A 21,022-nucleotide genomic window follows, 5' to 3' on the forward strand; every position below is an offset into this window, starting at 1 on the left:
GCTTCCAGCCGGCCGCTCCTACAGTACCAAAGCGCCAAAGTCGCACATCTCGAAACCCAACGCGTCCGGTTCGTTAAATAACCCAATAATAATAATAATAATAATCTAACGCCACGTGCCACTCAGTTTCGGAAAGGTTTTTTTTTTTCTTTTTTTTCTTTCTCCCCCACCTCTAAGATGTGGCGCAGCCCGCGTGCACCCCTCTGCTCCTGGTGCTCGCGCAGTGCACAGCGGGACCCTGCGCGCCAGTTCGCTCTATCCCGTCCCCTCGCGCTGCCTCTCTGCGCGCACCACGTCTGCGGCGCAGTGATTCAGTGAGCCAGTCCTCCCCTGCGCGGTGCGAGCTTCTTTTTTTTTTTTTTTTTTGAATGTTGGATGAAGACTCTTTTTGCAGAGTGTTATGAGGATGGCGAAACAGAGCTGGTTCTTTTTTCTTTGATTGTTCGCAGAGGGAGACGTTGGAGCTGTTGCTTTTGTTCTTCTCCGCTGCGTTCTTCTCCACTGGTTTTCCACAGAATGTGGGACGCGCGTTGTCCGCGCGGAGTCCGCGGAGTGCTCTCCTCAGCCGTGGCCGCTTGACTACCCAGGCGAAGGGTGGGGGGATCCCGGCTCCCTTTTCATCCTCTACTCCCACAGGAACAACAGGAGTTTGCATGCAAAAGGTGGTTCATCCCGGCAAGGTGAGAGAGGGTATAGTGTTTTCTACTATTATTCGGGTACTTTAAAACTGAACTCGTGCGTTGCGTGTGCAGACTACTTAGACTCATTTACACAGAAGGGTTCAAAATGTGCTGTAGCGTGTCGAGATGCGGTTCCTTTGGATTTCATGGGACTGCAGAAGTCAAGATGGACAGATTATCAATGTGATGCTTTACATCCATCCCTATATCTCCTCATTTAGACCATTGACATTGTAGTATGTGACCAATGTTTGGTATACATAAATAGAATGTATCAGATGTGACTAAAATTGTTGCGTTCAAAATCATCTGCTCATCTCAATTCTGTACAATTAGAAGCCCTATAATTAGAATAGTAAACTGGCTGCGTCAATAAATCATTGTAGACTCATGTTTATAACTTTTAAAATATTGTTGAGGACCTTTATCGTTCTGTTAAATGCCAACTATTACACAAGGGTAATGTTCATGTTCAAGGGGTAATATTTGTCAGAAAAGTGTGATTAATAATTCTCTAGTTGTGGCAAAGTAAATATGTATTTGAAAATATGATAAATGAGACTTGAGAAATTGATGTCACATACTCCTCCTCCATCAAGAACACATGAATGAGTTTGCAGGCTTCGTTCAGTTCGTTTGGTACCATTGAGTCCCATTTTTTGAATGATGCGTCCAGCAAGGCTTTATTGCCTGCCTGATTCTGCCTTTTTTGAAATGTGATGAAAGGGATCAATAACGCTGCACAGGTATTTGTTTTGACTGACAATTTAAAGTAATAGCTAACTGTCAAAGTGCCTCTTGATTTATGTTTATATCCTTGAAATATGCTCAACACGGCATAAAGACATTGCGTAATACATCCAATTTTTGATAGCAAACGTAATTCATTTTTCATCTCACAAACTGTCTCTTTTCTTTTCTCAGTCGTGGAGGGACTTGCCTAAAGAGGATCCAACATAGTTATATACATTTTGACCTTTTTCATCAATTTTTCTGTATTTTTTTTATATTTAGTTTTCCTTTTGCATCACCATGGCTGAGAAGATTGGACCCATAGGGTTCAAGCCCACCAACAGCCGAACCGCTCCCTCCCTGCCCCCGGAGCCCATCGACATCATCCGCACCAAAAGCCGCTCCCGCAGAGTGCGCCTTAACGTCGGGGGTCTGAACCACGAAGTCCTTTGGCGGACCCTGAACCGGCTACCAAGGACCCGGCTGGGCAAGCTTCGAGACTGCAACACGCACGACTCCCTGATGGAGGTCTGCGACGACTACAGCCTGAACGAAAACGAGTACTTCTTCGACCGGCACCCGGGGGCCTTCACCTCCATCCTGAACTTTTACCGCACGGGCAAATTACACATGATGGAGGAGATGTGCGCTCTTTCTTTCGGCCAGGAGTTGGACTACTGGGGGATTGACGAGATCTACCTGGAGTCCTGCTGCCAGGCCCGTTACCACCAGAAAAAAGAGCAGATGAATGAGGAGCTGCGAAGGGAGGCGGAGACAATGAGGGAGAGGGAGGGAGAGGGAGAGTTCGACAACACCTGCTGCCCAGACAAGAGGAAGAAGCTGTGGGATCTCCTGGAGAAGCCCAGCTCCTCGGTGGCTGCCAAGGTAGGGAACCGAAACTGGAAGTGTGATCACACCGCCTCCGCCTCACATTTCCTGATCACATTCACAGCCGAACACGGATGGTAACGCATTACATGCACGCTTATTAAAGGCCTACTCCCACCTGTAAAGAAATAACCACGAGTTCATCAATTTGAATCTCAAAGAGAGTCGCACTGCACTCTCTCCTGGGTTTTTTCTGTCTCTGTAAGTAGCAACAGTTGTTGGGATGGATTAAATATAGAGAAAGCTGCAGCCTTTCGGTTACCGTGTGTGTGGACCTCATGGACAGAAGCAGAAGATGAGGAGTTGAAGTAGGTTTGAGATGTGCAAGAATTATAACATGAGGTTTTCATTTCTGGCGGTGCTAAATTAGTGGTGGAATCCCTGCAGGAGCTAGATTTAGACTATTTGCTTTGACAAAATGATTGGTGGGTGCATCAGCTTGTACTGGTGTCGCTTTCTCTGCAGGAAGAAAGAATATCAGATGAAGGTCTCGTGCAGTGCTATTATGCGTTGGTGTCCCTTACTGATCGGATGAGTCAGCGAAATGACAATTTGCTGGCAGAAGTTTGCTGCAGGTGCGTCCGTGAAAACAGTTGATTCTGGAGCTGTGCACTTCACTAACTTTGAGACCACGCGTGCAGTTTGCATGCATCCGTTTCTCGCAGTCTTTATTTGTACACCATGACGGCGTAGAAACTGTCCAGGCTGCCCCTGGTGAAATGACGACATCACTTTTGACTCCTCCTCCTCCTCATCCCAACCCCGCTCAGACTCGATCCACAATTGGGTTGGTCACCATTGATGAAATTCAATCACTGGTAATTTACCTTTGGTCTCCAGTATCCTGATTTCATCATCTTGGTGCAGGGCAGGGCCGGGTTCACATTCTGTACATCATCAGCGCCCTGCGTATATATGATCATCCTCTCTGTGGGATGTCAGGGAACTCCTGGTGTTTTGTACTTGTGTGCAGTGTCAAGACAGTTTTGAAATCCTGCTATTAGTGCAGTATTGCAGTAAAAATTAAAAACAAAGTTGTATAGCTGCTTAGTTTCAGATCACTTTACTAGGCAGCTATACATTTTCTTGCTTCCTTCCTGCATTCAAACAGTGATTTGGAAAAAGACAACCATCCCACATCAGGTGCATAATTTTATTCTGCCTGCAGCTATACATCACAAGAATTGATTATAAGGAGGCTGAAGGTAAAAAAATAAGGTGACAGCAGTGGAGTGATTCGATGAGCTATGGGATATTTCAAGTGATTTACCTCCTCAATACAGTCACAGGATTCTCCGGGAACACTTGAGTTTTGCTGACCTGTTCACCGTCTCGTGGGCAAAGCCCGTGAAAAATGAAAGGGAAATCCCACCCTTATTCAAATTGACATTCCACTTAGTGCTCTACTCGGGAGAACATGAACGTGACTCTAATGGCTCACCCTTGCGATTGCACTGAAGTTATCTACAGCTGAAGGAACATTTGGAAATGTACTGCCGGGGTGCAGCTCGACCGTCCGGTGGCAGCTTCCGGAGGTCGGGGAAAGCCTTTCAAGGGGCACACACCGTGCAGTGGGAACCCTTTAAATCGCTTGACCAAGTACTGGGTTGGTACAGTGCGGTGCATATTTGTACTTAGCAACCTGAGCTCTTTGTTAAATGCAATCACAGAGTTATTCTTCTCGCATTCTCTCTCCCACTCCTTTTTCGCTCACTTCCTTTCTCCTACGGTGCCTTAATCTGATATTAAGGCCCGATGTGCTGCTGCATAGCACCTATGGCCCTCTCTGCTCTTAAATAAAGGTTACGCATGAGAGGACTGACCTATTCAGCGGGGTCAATCAAGCTAGGATTACATTCATCAGCAATAACAGTCATGCATGCATCGGGAGTACGGGCGAGGGACAGGCAAGGCAAGAGAGAGAGAGAGCTGTAAGAGATGCAGTCATGTAAGTTACGCCTCAGGATGCTGAGCTGGATCTTTGCAAACATTTCCGAATGAATAATGAATTATATGGTCAAAACCAAAAGGACACTGGCTAATGCAGTGCTTCTTTGTGTTACTTCGTGTCTCATGCTTGAGTGCCCCTGTGGTGAGAGGAGGAGAGGGGGACTTAGTATGTGTTGAATTGTATCTGGTTGTCAAAGGTGAGCCGCCACTGTCCCAGGATCGGGATGTGTGTATCTACAGGAATCTCACACCTAAAGTATCATCGGCGTCTGAAACCTTTTTGAAAATGCACAAAAAATGGCCTTTTTCAACATCTCTGTTCTGTATCTCCACAGCTTATACCTACCGGGGATATAATGTCATTTGATATTAAGTTATGCATTATAGAATTAAAGTTCGAAGTGGCCATTGTTTGCTTACATTGTTTGCGGGCCATCATTTCTATTAATTCAGTAGAACGTTTTCATCCTTGATATTGAGCCAGGAGGATTTTTGCTGGCCTGACCCTCTTCTGATTACAATGAGTCATGAGTGTGATTGGGCAGCAATTACACTTGGCTCAAGCTCATAAAAGGAAGCTATATCCAAATTGCTGGAGTGCAGTAAGGAGTCTAATATACAGAGACTTTTTCCTGCGTAAATAGATTGACTATTATTCCTGTAAAGACGTATAACTTCTCTGGAAAATCTAGTAGCCCGCTTCAGTGTTTCTACTGGAGGCGTCTTCCATCAGCGTGACGGGAAATGTAATTAGATGCATTTCTTTCAGGTAAGCACAAAGATACGCAGAAAGCGTGTGATAAATATCTGGACCCATCCGTTTGCCAGGCAATTACTCTCATAGTGAGGCCTTCAATATTAACATATGACTCACGCTGTGTTCCTGGCATCATAAATTAATGTTAGGAATTACATGGATGCCCACAGTGCTCAGATGCAATAAATGTAAAGCATATTTTGCAATATAGCATCACTTTATTTTGTACTCTTGCAAAGCTTCTAGGTAAGAAAACAATCCCTCGAGGGGAGTTTCTTCACGTTAGAATCCTTCCAGTCTGCGGAAGCAGCAGAGAATTCAGAGCATTTTAAAGAGATCAATGTTTCTACTCGCCAGACATTTCAACTCGGGTTTTCCATCGCCCTCCCTTCCTCTCTACATCAGCCATGTCCAGCCTTCTGCGTGCGCCCTAATGTGGACGTGCACCATTACTCTCCCCCTTTATCTAATAATCCAGTCAAGCTAGTGGGAATGCTGAGCAATGGGCCTCTATGGGTGCCGACTCTCTGGTCCTCCCACGCTTGGAGACAACTAAAGTTTGTGATGATGACATATTAGCATACTAAGGTACTGTAAGAGACACCTCAAATGGCAATATCTTTTACCTTCATGTCAAAGCACAATACACTGCATTATTTATTAATTAGTTGAATCAGTGAGAGCCATATCGATGAGCACAATGTGCCTCCACAGCTGCCTGTTCATCACTGTGGACAGCCTCTAGCCCTCCATACGGCATTTGGGCCTGAGAGTGTGTATTGATGTAGTTTATGATAGCGGGAGGGTCAGAAATAGAGAGAGGCCAGTACAGGTAAAAGGAGGGAGAGACCTTTAGTCAGGCATAAGTCAAATAGCCTGTACGGTTTGTGCCCTCAGGTCAAGTGTAAGCAGCAGGTCTGCTGCCTCGTGCTTTGTTATCAGGCTTTCATTTCTTCATGGATTGTGGTCCGTCTTCACAAGGCGAAATCGATGTGCATTAACATTCAACGGAAAGAAATGTTTCAGCTCTTTACTTTTGCTTATTGTGTGCAAAGACAGCCCCTTCATGCTGATTTGAAATCCGATTCTGGCGTCCGTGGCTCATAAGCCTGTCGAGGTGATGCCTCTGTGCAAGAAGCATAGCGGCTGATAACAACTCTTATTTGTTGTTGTTTTACTTGTTTCACTGCATTATCTTATTTGGCTTTCAACATATTATCGTGCTGTTTAGGTGGAGCACACCATCTTCCCTCCTGCAGCCTCCTAGTTACATAAGTCTTAGTGGGCCTCTAATCAGCCGAGCATTTAGGCACCAGCGCCTAAATCCTCTTTACCCTGCAATCATAATCAGATAAGAGACAACCTCCTAGATTATAGGTGGCATGAGTTCTTATAGTGTCTGCATGGGCAGAGGCAGCAGCATATATCATCTGGATCTAACAGGACACACTTTAACCCTGCACCTGTGTTAAAGTGTCTACTCTCTTTAAAAGTCGCCTGCAATGAAACGCTTAGCTATGTCTGTAATGGTTCGCTTCTGAAATGGAGAATTACAGAGATATTGGGGTTGAAAAGGTAGTGAAAGTGCCTTCACATTGCTCTAGCTGTTTCATTTGTTTAAAGCATTTGCAACCGAGCCTCTTGTTTTGATGAAAAGTGTCTGATTTGTTGTACATACTCACTGGTTTGTTCTGCACACAAATGTCCTCATATGGACACCAAACTGCCCCAGTGTTGTAAGCAGTGGGTAGAGCACTTTCCACTCAGTTGGTTCTGTTTGAATATATGGTTATGTTACTAAGCAGCAAATACTAATTACCTTACTGGGATTATGACGTCTGCTGGCTGTGAAACGCTCAGATCACTTTAAGATCTTTGGACTCACGGCTCATATTTACACTCATGCTGCACAAGCAGTTTTTATGGGCATGCTATTTGTTTCCTGATAGCTTTTAAAGGCCACAGAAATAACAAAATTTGTGCCAAATCATAGGGAACATTTAATAGGCAGTTCATATCATAAATGCATTTTGTTCATTTTAATGCTCTGAAAACGCCTCTGTGAGATTATCTCACGCTGTTCAGAGGCAGAACTGATCTCTATTTCCAGCAGAAGTATCCCAAGGTCATGTTTAAAATGAAGAGAAGGTTTGGATACTGCAGCCTTTATTGATCCGACTAAAGCATTGTATCTTTTGTTTAGCCCGAGGAGTTGGAAGGGAACATTTGAAATGAGGCAACGGAAGTGGTTGAAGACGAACCAGATAGAACTATTGATGCTGCTCACCCTTAAAATCGATCTGTTGAAACCCTGCTGTTGTACAATTTCTAATAATTTCCAAACACGGTCATTGATTAATGTGTGCAGTAATTCTAAATCACACAGCCGCCCTTTTCCTCTGTCCTTTTGCTTTGCTTCGCATAAACCCGCCGCCGCCTGTTTCCATCCATTCCCATGATTACAAGTGGGAAGTCGCACCCAAAGGAATTAGAGTCTGGATGCAGCTCAGCGACAATGGTGTGCCTGCTGAGCCGTCCGGCCTGTCTTAAGGCTCACTGTACTTAGCCATGCATGAGTCGATTCATTGACAAAGACATCATCAAGAAGTGTGTCTCTTGAGCTACAACCAATATAGACTATAGACTAATATAGATGTTATTCACATACTATCGAGGAATAGAGAAGGGCCAGAACAACAGGCACGACTGGATTCAGCGTAACTTTAGCGGAACAAGAAAAAACCCTGTTAGCACAAGTCCAATATAAACAACACGGCCAAATACAAACCTCGGCTAATGGGTGTCCAGATGGTGTGAGAAGCCTGATGACTGAAACCTCATTAGTTATTCTACTGTCATCCCAAGAAGAGAGCAAAGCCGTTGTGACAAGGGCTACAACTACCAATTATTTTCAGTTCGTCTGCCAATTAATCATTTAATATATAAGATGTCCATTCTTCAGAGCCCAATCTGAGAGCTTAAAATTGCTTTTTTTGTCCCACCAACAGTCCAAAGTTTTTCTTTGTCCGCACATATTGATATTATATGGATATTAAATAGAACATAGCAGCATCTTCTTTTCTCAAAAGGCACAACTAGTGAATGTTTGACAATACAGGCACCTTTTCATGTTTCAAGTTCAGATGGGTATCTTGATCCAGTGGAGACGGAGGAGCAGTGGCATTCATTTGGAGATGGGCACATTTTTTTCATTGAAAACAATGCTCTGAGGGCAGTTGGAGTGAACTGAAACAATGCTTAACAGGAATCAGGAATCAGGAATCAGGAAACATTTATTGGCCAAAATATGTCAAACATACAAGGAATTTGTCTTGGCGGTTAGTGCGCGACAGTAGACAGACAAGACAACAGTGCACAGGTAATAAAATAAAGTGGAATGAAATGCTAATGCAATGGGTTAGTAAGAATAAGGCTAAGGCTATGGGTTAGTAAAAAAACAAGGGAATAAAGTTAAACAAATTTTAAATATTAAAAAGTTAAAAAGAAAAGTATTAAGCATAAAGTGCACTAACAAACAAGTAACAGACAAGAGACAAAGTGGCAAGTGACAAAGTGATGAATTGCAGTTAAAGTGGCGTGTGCAGTGTGAGGGGGAGTGACCGGTGGAGTGTTATAGTCAGGCAGCTCCATAGAGCTTAGGGCACCGGCAGATTCAACAGCTGATTCTCTTTGGGTTCATCGCAGTCACTAATAATCACAGAAAAGGAATCATTTCTTCCCCTCGGGTCACCCGATCCGTTCCGTGCCGCACACAATGGGTCGCGCAATCATGTCTGTTCATCCGGAGAAAAGTGCGGGAGAGGAGAACTGGCACGAAGCCCCGGGTCTGGTAGCCGGCGGAGGGCTGCGAGTGGACCAGCTGCGAGCGACGCTGGCTGGCACTGCCAGCTTGAGTGACGCTCTGGGTAAGAGGCTAATGTGTTTCCTTCCTCCTCTTGCCTTCCTTATCTCCCCCCTCCTGTCTCCCATCTCATTACCCGCATCGCTACCTCGTGAGCCCTGCTCACCCTGTCTGTTGCTTTTTTTCCCCCCTTGTCCCAGGAGGCATCAGCAATAGGGGGAGATGCAGAGACATGAGACGCTGGCGGAAAAGAGAGACATCATTCGAAACATCAGCTTTCTATTACGTGCTTCAGTGAGCCCCCCCCTTTTTGCGCACAAAACGCACACTATGTATTCTCAGCATGCCTTCCACGGCTCGGCACAAACATACAAAAAGGACACACATTACGCCCTTCATAAGTACAGCAAAAGAACTGACGTGCCCGTACACAGACGCACGCTCTTTATCAGAGTGCCTTCGAGTACTGCTGAGCCAGCTATCTGTGGGTGCCGCAACACAGTGAGTGCCACGCGTTTGTTCGCCTCCCCCCCCACATGCCGTCCTTCTTTCAATACCCCCCCGCCTTCATATTCACCTTTATTTAGCGCCCTCGGCCTGCCTCAATTCTTCCTACTGTGACCGCGGCCTCCTGCGCCCCTTCACCTCCCTGCTGTTTCCCTCGCATGGGTGAAGCTGAATCGTGAACTCGCTCCCACCGTTTCCAAAGGACGGAAGCGGCTCTCCGTCAATCATGTCCGCGATTCGGCGAGAGCGCCTGGAGAAGCACTTCCTCATGGGGTGTCCACTTCCTGCAGCGCAGAGCTGCTCTTCCGCTTCTCTGTTGCGAAAAATCTGCGCAGCTTTACATGCGACGAACAGGCATAATAACCAAGTCGTGCATATTGTGAGTCCTCGCTAACGGAGGGGATTTCCTTCGGAGTCCCGGCAGTCTCCCCATGGCCGAGAGAAAACCCTCCGAGGAGTGTAATCAACTTCATTCTACTAGTTCCCTTCGCAAATGCTGTGTTTGCTTAGTTTCCATGGTGATGGCGGTGGGCCTGCCATGGTGACTTATCGACACCCAAGGAGCAATTCATCTCTATACAGGCTGTGTGAGCGGCAGAGCAGCTGGTACCTCAGCCCCCACAACCAACCCCTTATGCAAATGTACGGGAATAAAAAACACTTATCAGCACAGCGCGGGTCTCACTAAACTTGCCCTTCGATGTACGCTTTGTCACTGTGATGATTTTTCATTTTTTATTTCGCACTTGTGTGTTTTCTACTCTTTCATACCGACCGTGACATTACCTGCTGCTCTTCTTCTCTCTTTTTTTTTGCGACGGGTCCACGTGCAGCAGCTGATGTGATGAGTGTAAAATACCATATCTTTCATTGCTACGAGATGGAAAAAATTGTGTTCAAGTTCATGTTGGGGTTTTGTGTTCATGTGACAGAAAGAAGAACCATGGTAACTCTGGCTTTCTCTGCAGCCGTCTGCATGCCCGATCGCAGGGTCTCCAGAGCATCAGCAGCCGGACGGGGGGAATTGGTTTCGACGGGCATTAATTAAAAACCTCTGCTCAACGGCGTTGACCGAGGACGGGTAAGATAGAGAGGAGCGATAATGCGGATTACTTAGAGGTTCAGAAGGGTTAAAGCCACTCGTTAGCTTTTGCCGCATGCCTACCGGTTGACGAAGCAGAAGCTCTTCTGTCCTATTTTCTAGTCCTCTGTTGGACCTCCTCCGTCTGGCCTCCCCTCTTTCTCGCTCCGCTTTCCTTTTGTTTTATCTCGCTGTTGGGCTCGCTTCGGGCTGTGCTGCCAGCTGTTTTGCTGTCTCGCTGCACCGCAGGAAGTGACAGGAGAAATTATTATATTTCCTGCTTTTTGACATGTGTGGGGCTCCCGCCTCTTTTGCTGAACTGTGAGGAGTTCTTCATTGCTGATCACTGTAACACTGCCTGGTTTCAAATGCCTTAATCACAACTTGAATATCCTACATCTGACATCCATAATGCAAGACATTTAAAATAGTCTATTCTCATATTCAGACATAAAAGTTTAAGCACAACATTTAAGAATTCCTGCCTGAGGCAGGAGACATTTAATCCAACAGTTTCTTCACTTGAATTTTCTTGAGATCTGTCCCAATGTCCGTCGGCCCGTCATTGTGGTTCAGACGTAAATATCTCAAGAATTATCGCAACCCACGGTGTCTAGAGAATGAATGGTAATTTCTTTGGTGATACAGTCGCGCCTCGAGCTTAAATTGTCCAAATGCATGATGGTTACATTTTAATCAGGTGAAATATATTATGTTTGAAAAATGATTTAACAAAAGTAGGATTACATTTTCATGGACCTTCAGCATAATTCTCTTAACAAAAGCATGTGAAGTTTTAGCTAAAAATGAACAACCCAATACGTTCTATATTCATTCCTTCCATCCCGCGCCATTCAGTCGTTATTAAAGCCATTCATAAAAGCCGTAAGTCAGTGAAGCACGTGATGAAGTGCGCACTCAACCGGAGCCGTGCATCCTGGTGAGACGTGGTGACAAGAGGTATTGATATCTTCTTCTCCCCGGCGTGATCGTAATCATCTTACTGCCACCGGAGGAAAAGACGCGGCTTGGCCCCCGAGGGCACCGCAGGAATGAAGACACTCACTCAGAGCATGTGCTCCGTGTCAGAAGGCAGAATAACGGGCCCAAGGGGGTCAGCGCCCGACGCACCCGGAAGGTCCCTTTGCCTTCTGCTTCTCTCTGGTGTATGTGCAGATGTTCGTCTGGTCACCCCCCATCCCCCCCTCCTCCACACCTGCAGCCACACCAAGATGGAAAAAGAAGCATTTTCTGTTTTTGTAAGAGATATTACAACAACAACAACAACGTTTTTTTTAGATTTCATCAGGTACTGCCAGCTAAAGAACGATCCGTCCTCCGCTGTTGCAGGATCGGGGGGATTTTAGTCTCTGGGGTGTTGACATTTGGTTGAAGCCTTGCCAATCGATAGGATGACACCTTGGGCATTGACCCCGTGTTGAAAGGCCCGACTGTTTGGTTGTACTTCAGGGTACGAGGCTGTGTAGTATCTACAGTGCAGGTATCAACCAAGGAACACCATCTGCCTGGCGCGCTGTGGATATACCGATGCTTGCACCGCGCCTCTGATATTTGCTGTTTCACTCCCTCTGCACCTGCTGATGTTGTGTATTCATGTCTGGATTTTCTATTTTTTTCTGAGCTTGATGCTACCTTTTCAGCAGCCCAGCTCGTTCCTTTATGTGATTCACCTTCAGTGACTCACCGGTAAGTTGATTCTCTTTATACCCATCATTGATTATTCCCATTTCTGGTGTGAAAAACGCTTGTTTACCTCTTCTCCTCTGCCGTCATGTTACCTCAATGTCCTCCAATCGTTTACCCTTGCTCCTATATCTCCTGTTTCCTCTTTAGTTTCCTCTCGACTGTCTTCTTAGACAATCTTTTATACAAAATGAACATTTATGGGACAACTCCTACCCATTTGTATTTGGTTTGCAATGAATGCTGGGATATGAATCGGCCAAACACAGTCCAGCACCAGGACTTCCCGCAGCTGGCCGCTGCTCCTGGAATTGACCCAACTAGATTTATAAAGTTGACTTGTTTTGCAATAAATCCCCCTTAAGTAGCGTGACAGTATCTCAAGGCCACCTAGTACTCTTAAGCATCCCTTGTTTTCGTCTCCTGTTCCAAGATATTGAATAAGGGGCCTGAATGTGATAACAATACTAATGTTGATGGATGACTGTTGATACAAGACAAAGTAGCACCGGCTTTTGTCACTTTTACCAGTGTTGCTGTTCCCCCCTTTTTGAGTGGTTGCTTTCACGCACTCTGCAGTTAGTAGTCTCCCTCCACTTGGATCACACTAATACCGCTTTAAAACTGCATTAATGTTGCCGTAAGAGAAATGTTATGCCACAGATAGACGTCATTAAGCTTAGCACTATAAAGTCTTAACGTTAGACGGCAGATATAAAGGAGAGCTTACTGCTAAAAATACCTACTAGGCGACAAGTCTTACCACTTTTCAACACACTGAGTGAGAGTAAGCAGTAGTGTGTGCAACCATGCAGAAATAAAACTCCAGATTTTAATCTTCACTGTTCAGTATCTCAGGGAATACAGGGAAAGATTAAGAGGTCTCATTTAGGCAAATAGCTGCATTGTGAATGGGTGAAAGCTGATACGGATTATAATGTAAGTATTAAGTCGGGAAAGGCACTGAATCATCCAACCCTTGGATGCATGATTCATCTCCTTTGATGTTACTTCAATATGTATCTATTCCCTTTCTTCACGTGTCACCGCTGACAAAAACCCCGGCCTTTAGTTCTAGTTAGGAGGTGAAATTTTATCAGGTGACGCACTTCAACAGTGACCTTTTGGATTTTTGTGCCTGTGTATATATTTCTCAGAGGGGCATAATAATTTACATTTTGAAGTAGTCTCAAGCAGACAAGACCACATACATATATATATATATGTATATGCACGGACACCACTGACAGAGAAAGATTCAGATGAAGACAGATGAAAAACAAACAAACAAACAAAATAGCATCTCATCAGTTTCAATTTAGTCTCCTAAGGCAACATTTTGTTAACTTGAAATATTACCTTCTCTTTTAGGCAGCTAAAGAAGTGCAGGGATTCATTCATCAAAATATTTATATTCATCTGTATTTGTCTTGAGGTTGTATTGGTCTAATATGTGTGAGTTTACCTCAACATGTGTAGTGTTTTTCAGCCGAAGGATCTCCTCAGTGTTTAAGGAATGTGCCAGGAGAAACAGCGCGCACTTTGGCCGGGGCAAGTTGACAGAGAGGAATGCTGTTTATGTGTAATAGTTTAAAGTTTAATAAATATTCATTTAAAAAACGTTTGCCATTTCACTGAGGTCCCGCGTTGTAATTTGTCTTGCTGAACGCATGTAAATTACACAAAATACTCTTTTTCTAATTGAAAGCCCAAGTCTGTCTCCTTGCTGGGATTAATTCCCAATTAACCTGGGAGTGGTGAAAATACGACTCCGTGTCCACCTGACTGACGGGCAGACGCACGCCCAGGCCGATGTGCTACCCAGAGTTATTGAGGGAACAGCAACCCTAGATAAAAGTTTGCATTCCACCACACAAATATATTTTTTTCTATCTTTCTCCAACTATAAACAAGTATTTTGCTTGTCTGATCTCAGCCGCGTAGCATTTACCTTATTTGCCACAATGGTTTCCATAACTTTATTTTGCAGACGTTCCCAAAATGCTCTCTGGCGATAATATTGTTAAGACCAAATAACACACACATGTGTTTGAGGATGTCTTTATTTGTAACAGTATGTGTTTTTTGTCTACATTTCTGCCCATTTTAAAGTGGGCAGGCCGCAGACGCTGTACTGAAAGACGCAGTGCACTCAGCAGGCAGACACCATTAGTGTGCGTTGCATGCGTGTGGGTACAGTAAGTGCGTGTGTACTGTTTGTGTGTAGGACTGCAAATGCTGTAAGCCATGTAGAACATTGCATGGACAGCATGATGCAAAGCACGTTATAATTCAAGTGCTCAGCAAGTGTGGGGCTCTATTTACAAGAATACATTAAATACCATCTCAAAAGCAAATGTCAAACAAATTTAGTTCGATGTCCTCTTGATTAAACTTTTTTTTTTTTGCTGAGACCATTTTTCTCTTCTACGTGCTGAATTGTATGGTAACGAAATCAGCTATGGATATATCTGCCCCCTGCGTTGTATTTGGTGACACCGGCTAAACGCTTTGATAAAGGAGAAGCCAAGTGAGATGCAATTTGATATGAAATATTGATAGCTGGAATCTCCACTTGAATTGCAGGAAAGTGCTCGTAGGCATTAACAGGGAGCTTTGGCTAGAGAAAAGAAAGAGAAAGGCCCGGGGAATACCACAAGCACAGGGAGAGGTGAGAAAAAGTGTATCAGAGTAATAGACTGCAGCAGTTGGAGGGATAACGGCCTGTTATGAGGGAGAGGCATAGACACAGCTTCACAGCGATGGCGCTTTGGTAAAGGTTGTGATGCTGTGACCTTAACAAGGAGGTGGCTCCTATCCACTAGATTTCACCGATAGCTTCAGGGCTCCACTCCTCTCGTCTCCTCTCGCCTCCTCTCGTCTCCTCTCCTGCTTGCAACTGCAGCCAGACTCGCTGTTTGCTCCTCGGCCACATGCTGTGGAGGACGGGAATATGGGAAGCAAAACACACTACCGAGGTAGAGCAATCGATAGTCCATAAATAATTTCCTAACTCTTATTTTGCTACGCTTGGTTCGATCCAAAGGTTCCATCAATATTGCTGTCAAATGAAATAATGTTGTATTTGTTGGTTGTTAGCTGGTGACTCTCTCTCTCTCTTGCTCACTGGTAAATGTTTGATGCCCATGTGCCTTGGACAGCAACACAAGGTTTCATTCTTGATTGGTACAGTAGCACAACAGAATAGTTGGGGTCCAATATTTTAAAGTTCCCAGTTTGGGTTTGATCTTTAATATCTATGTTTAAGGACATACTAGACACGAGTGCATTTAGCTGACTGTGCTTAAAGTGTGACAGGGCGTAATGCACAGTAGTACAAAACAGAGACAAATCGAGGTGTCAGGTTCAATTGGGGTCTGGGACAATGAGCTGTCCACACATCAGGGACTCTACGATCTGGAATGTGGGGCAGGGATTCACTGTACCTGCATACGTGATTTATCGATGCCATGAAAAAATCCCTTCAAAAAATAATAATCATTAACTTCTACATTCTGCTGCTTCAATTTTTCTTCTTCTTTTTCTTTCCTTGATGCAAATTTTGATGGGCTCTTTTCCCTCCACCCACATGCCCAGCCGCTATTCTCTGCTCTTCTATCCAGCAGAGAAAAGTGCCCTGAATTTGAACTTGAATGTAACCTCTATCAGCCCAAAAACAGTTACGCTTTGTACTTAGAGCCCGTTAATAATTCATGCAATTGAAATCGAGCCTGAATTTGTTGTTTTCAGAACGTGACCCTGCCAGCGTGTTCCTCCTCTACCCCTCTAGTTCTAAGTGAACTCTGGATAACAAAACCACAGGCTTCTGCAGCAAGAGTGCAAGTCATCACCCCGACCTAATCTGATGCCACCGCGTAAGACAATTTAGGCAAATTAGCAAGTGAGCCGTGCATGCAGCAGTACTAATCTGACATAAATATAGAGTAGGCTATTTAAAGTTCAGTTTCCACTGCGATAAGTCAAATTTAGCTCAGCTACAGGAGTGCACAAATATCACTTTATCATCCCATCATCCATCTTTGTGTCTGCATGCAAGGGACAGAGATGGAGGGGCTGGAGTTGGAGGCTGCAAGGGTGTGATTGGTGTGTATTAATAAGCTCATGAAACCCCCGTCTGGAGCAGAGCAAAGGGAAAGTACTTCTGGTGATACGGTGATGGAGAGGGAATGTCTTTGGTTAAAACAGAGTTGTTGTCGGGGTTTTTTTTCACTTCTAATGTTCAGAGAAAATATGAAACTTGTCTGGGGTTAAAGTTGAAGCAGCTTCAAAGGAGTCAGAGGGAGGGCTCGCCTCAGATGCTGGGGCGGTTTAATGCAACGTACTCCCCCTCAACTGTGTCCAAGAATCTGCACGGCCCAGTGAGAGCGATGTTTACTACAAAATACACTCTCAGTAGCACTGATTAGCATTTCATCTTCTTTTTACTGCAGTGTTCATTCGACCACAATATAATTATGCTTGTATCCACATGTAGGGCCGTGTCATTGTCGGGTGGAGCATATTTCTTGCAGCACGGGAGAAGCGAGGTGGAATGAACTGAAGCACACAAAAAAACCAAAATGCACATGCGGGCATAGATGATTTAAATTGGGAGAGGCGTGGAGGGAAAGATCAGAGGAAGCCGCGGGAAGTGGAGGAGAGAGGTGGAGGAAGAAGAGAAGATGGTGGGGATGGAGGGCGGGGGGGGGACTAATGTGTCCTTCATGGGGTGAGGCTGGACAGAAACGGCTCAGCGGGGGAGCTAAATTGACTCCATTACAGAAGCAGCGCACCAGAAAGCATCAGTGACATCACCCGCCCCACCCGTCCCAGACAGGCAGTTACAACTCTCAGAAGGAGTGATGGGTGCAGCGAATCCGCAGGATGCAGCCCTGTGGTTCCTGCGTGGTTACTGCTGCTTTGCATCGGCATACACGTGACGCTGGGTGGAAACCGAATCTTCATTGCCGCCGGGTTTGTTTCCACCCGCAGGGAACCATTTTCCATTCATCATTATTGGAAAAGCATTCTTTTTTTTCTGCATGGGTATCTATACCTGTAGGCCTTTAAGGCAACCTTGTGTGCGATTGCGCCTCTGTGTCACCTTATCTCGGACAAAAGTATACAGTAAGTCATGTGATTCGGGGGCCAACAGGTGGAGAATCTCTAAAAATGGAGTTCAAATTCTGTGCTAAATCCTGCCCGCGGGGCCAGGATCAACAGTCGCACACTGCCATTTCTTCGGTTTGCTTCCAGTGTCAGATTGCTAATGCACAGGCTTAAGAGAAGGTCATGCTACCACAAATATTGGAATCACATGCCATTGTGTCATGTTTACTTGTTTATTTGTTCTCCAATACACTACACGTCCTATGGTCATCATTTGTGCTGCATTATTGATAAGGTGAGTGTGTGGTTTATACAGATGTCATCTTATCTGGATCAATACAGGGAATCTGAGGATTTTCAAATAACATTCTTCCATTTCTGTCATTCATTTTCGCTACTTGGTCCTGCACACTCACTATCTTCCAAATGTTGACTCATACCAACGGGGGCTTCCTCTGAGTTCACACCCTTCAGTGTTATTTATAGAGAGCAGAAAAGACAAGAGGGAAGATGTAACCAAGACAACAGCGGATACTTTCAAAGCTCACACCGGATTGTGCTGAATGGAAGCATACAATTATGTTTATTCCCTTACTGCGATACAGCTGCCTGATTATAGACTGAGCACACGCACAAGATGGTGAGCACATCCAAACAGAAGCGACCGCTGAGCATGTAAACCCCTTTTTAGAAAACGACAACGTCCTGTAACACAATTCCACCAGCGTTTGTCTCCTTCTGGAAACTGCTTCTGTGTCAAGTTTGTGCCAAATGCGTTGGAAGCGGCGTTGTAGTTGGGGTGGCGTGCACTTGCTACCCTCCAGCACACTTTGAGTCGTTGGCTTATAGCACCCGAGACGGGCTAAATGAGCGACAGGCGACGGACAATGAACAAGGGGGGGGGGGGCAGAAAAATATGGTATGCTCCGGCGAGCGACCGATTAGGGAAGGTTAGAGGAGTCATTATGCAGCTGTATGGAGTAGTTAATTAAGAGGAGCTCTTGGCAGCTGGAGCGTGTTGGACACACAGAGCACAGGATGGCCAGGACACTGGGAATTGTGCAGCTGCGTTCTTTCTGGCCGCCGGCCAAAAGCATCGGTCGGCGCCTCGAAGATTCTTCTCCATTTCCCCTATCAGTCCCTGTTCCTCGGCCGAAGCCCGGGCACCTGCTCCTCTGTTCCGACCCGGACCGATTTAGATCTGTTCTTTTTTTTAAGTTACTTACAGAATCGGGTAAGCTGCAGGAGGACGGCCCTCTCATGGTTAATACAAATACAGAACTACGTTGTCTCATCTCTCAGACCTATTCCATTATTACTGCTTTCAGCCAGCTGGTTTTGTCCCATGAGTGACAGTCCTAGATCATAGGTGTCCTTTAGAAGCTCCGGACAGAATGTCCCAGCGTCCCTCATAGCCGAAGGCACTGGATGTACCGTGCGTAATATTTAAAATTTGATCTGTCCTACAGCGGATTAACCGCATGCATATTTGTTCCTGCATGATACTTGATACCTTTGAATGCTTTTTCGTGTTCTCATGTTCCTCTAGTTGTCGTCTTTTGTGTTGGAGAGGGCGACAACAATAGAGGGTTTGTGTTTGCTATGGAGAGCACTATAGCAATTAGTGCATCAGAAGAATACAGGGGGACATTCCGGTCTTCGCTATTCACTTAACCCCAATTATCTGTACTGATTTGATCTGGTCCCTCCTCCCGCTCATTAGCAGGGCAATTATCAAACACAGCCCCAAGATACAGAACTGGAGCACAACATTTGATACAAGGTGGCTGTGTTATCATAGCTCTCCTAATTAGACACATCCTGACTCTGCATTTGTTCCCTATATAATTGAGCCTCCTGTAGGATGTCGTGTCTCTATTTCTGTGCCATCAACGTCCCTGCCTCTCCTCCTTGGCAGTAACACAGTGACCCCGCTGCTAAAGTGATTAACTATATGTTAAGGGGTCTTATGGGAACGCAGGCATTGAGGAATAAATTGAAGGGAGGGCAGGTTGACATTCAAGGAGTTGAGGAATTATGTGTCCTTGCATTTATGCTAATAAAGGTGTTTCCTGCTTCTCGGTATTTGACAAAGAGCAGGGGGGGGGGGGGTATTTCATCAGTGGGATAAGAATAAAGAAACTGTCTGATAAAAGGAAAGAGAGAGAAAGAGTGACAATGAAAGGCAAAGGACTGAGCTCCCTTTTGTATGAAAATGGTTTGACTCTGCTGAGAGGCTCACCTTTATTGTTCAGGTTCACTTTGCCCCGAATGTGAAACGGTCTGACTGGGACGTCTCCTTGGAGTCCTATGGGGCTTATTTCCTTATCAAAGAGCGCTACGTCTTAAAAAAACACAACGGTGGGGCCGGCGTACTGTCTGCCCTGTACGTTTATTTAAATGAATTCAGCTTTTATGCAAGCTGGTCAAAAGAATTTCCAATCCTGTTCTCTGTTCACTCCGCTCTGCTTTGTTGTCATGCATCGCATTAAACATTTATTTCGTATTTTGTTGCAAAATTAAAAGCACGTCATTTTATGGAATTAAATCTATTTGTCACGATTTCGAAGAAAAATCATTATTAAGTATTATAAAACTAATTACAGTACAGTACAGTTTTGCTTGAATCACACGCAGAAGGGATTCACACGCTACTCTTCCCTGTGTAATTGATATCAGCTTCGCTGTTTACTTTCCGCTCGTTCAATCCGTATCTCAGTATAAGTTCTTGCCACTGCAAACCAAACATTTCTTGCTTGAAGTTATATTAAGACTTCTAATGGCCAAGCTGCTCGTGGCGTATTTGAAGTCTTCAGAATTATAGGACTGCACTGTTACCATGAGCAACAGAGGGGGGTTCCTGAAGCAATCGGGTCTGACATCTTATAAAATCATGATAAGTATTTGGTTGAGGCTGATAAGCCTTACTAAGGTGGATCCCTGCTCTGTATCCAGTGGCTGAATAATTAAGCTAATTGCGTTTTGGCTTTTGATTTTCATTCATAGTTTAAAGCAGAAATGTTGGAAGGAGAAACATCAAGAAGAATGTATGGTCTAAATATAAGGAAAAGGTGGAATCGGGGTTATGTCTCAGCAGCAGGACGCACTGCGCTCTACCTGTCCTATGAATGTGGCGGACCCCCCCCCCCCCCCCCCCCCCCTTCTCCCCCCTTCATCCCTCTGTGATCCCGCCCACACAACAGCAAGCCGACATGGCCGTTGGCAATGTTGGCTTTCTGCACATCCATAAGAGGATGTACAAACAAGAAATAACTGGCAAAGAGGGAGATAAATACAAGAGAGTGAGACGATGGAAATGAATAAACCTTTTCTAGTGCTAAACGATGTAGACAACTGAAAGGGGTAATTGAAGAAGACGACCTAAGTGGATGAATAGATAGACAGGAGAAGGAATGAAAAGAGAGCAATAAACAAGATGATAGAATACAGTAGAGACAGCTGAGTCACTTGGCTTCTGTCTGAATAATCAGATATTGTTATTCATGTGGAGCAAGCTGCTCAACATTGCCACGGGGCCATGTGCAAAAGCTGAATGACTGTAAGGAAAGCGCATGACAAGCTACTGAACTTCTGTTGGAGTGCGAGGAAGCGCTTTGAGGAAAGCTGGAGACGGACGCACACTTTTAGATTTGCAAGATCATTAAGCGTTTTTGTTTTACTTTTTGAGTGAGCCCTTCCAGATTACAGAGGGGCAAAGATTGAGAAAGTGCAAATGGAGCTTTGTGTTTTTT

The 21,022-nt window shown here is 44.9% G+C and overlaps 1 protein-coding gene and 1 long non-coding RNA gene across 3 annotated transcripts in view; one reads left to right on the top strand and one right to left on the bottom strand.

Moving 5' to 3' along the window:
* Window positions 1–253: 253 nt before the first annotated feature.
* Window positions 254–21,022, top strand: part of kcnb2b (potassium voltage-gated channel subfamily B member 2b) — a 66,934-nt gene continuing 46,165 nt past the window's right edge. The window contains exons 1-2 of one of the 2 annotated variants that reach the window (XM_040167639.2): window positions 254–680; window positions 1,605–2,297. In XM_040167639.2, coding sequence (XP_040023573.2) covers window positions 1,713–2,297 — 585 coding nt within the window. In that variant the 5' untranslated portion in view covers window positions 254–680; window positions 1,605–1,712. The remainder of the gene's footprint in view (window positions 681–1,604; window positions 2,298–21,022) is intronic. The other variant, XM_040167638.2, reaches the window with a different exon arrangement.
* LOC144390015 (uncharacterized) lies at window positions 8,283–9,880 on the bottom strand. The gene is made up of 2 exons (XR_013454071.1): window positions 9,447–9,880; window positions 8,283–9,109 (listed from the first exon to the last, which is right to left on the bottom strand). It is a non-coding gene; the product is annotated as an uncharacterized LOC144390015 (long non-coding RNA).

The sequence above is a fragment of the Gasterosteus aculeatus genome, chromosome 21 (assembly GCF_964276395.1).
Source record: "Gasterosteus aculeatus chromosome 21, fGasAcu3.hap1.1, whole genome shotgun sequence".
Classification (NCBI taxonomy): domain Eukaryota; kingdom Metazoa; phylum Chordata; class Actinopteri; order Perciformes; family Gasterosteidae; genus Gasterosteus; species Gasterosteus aculeatus.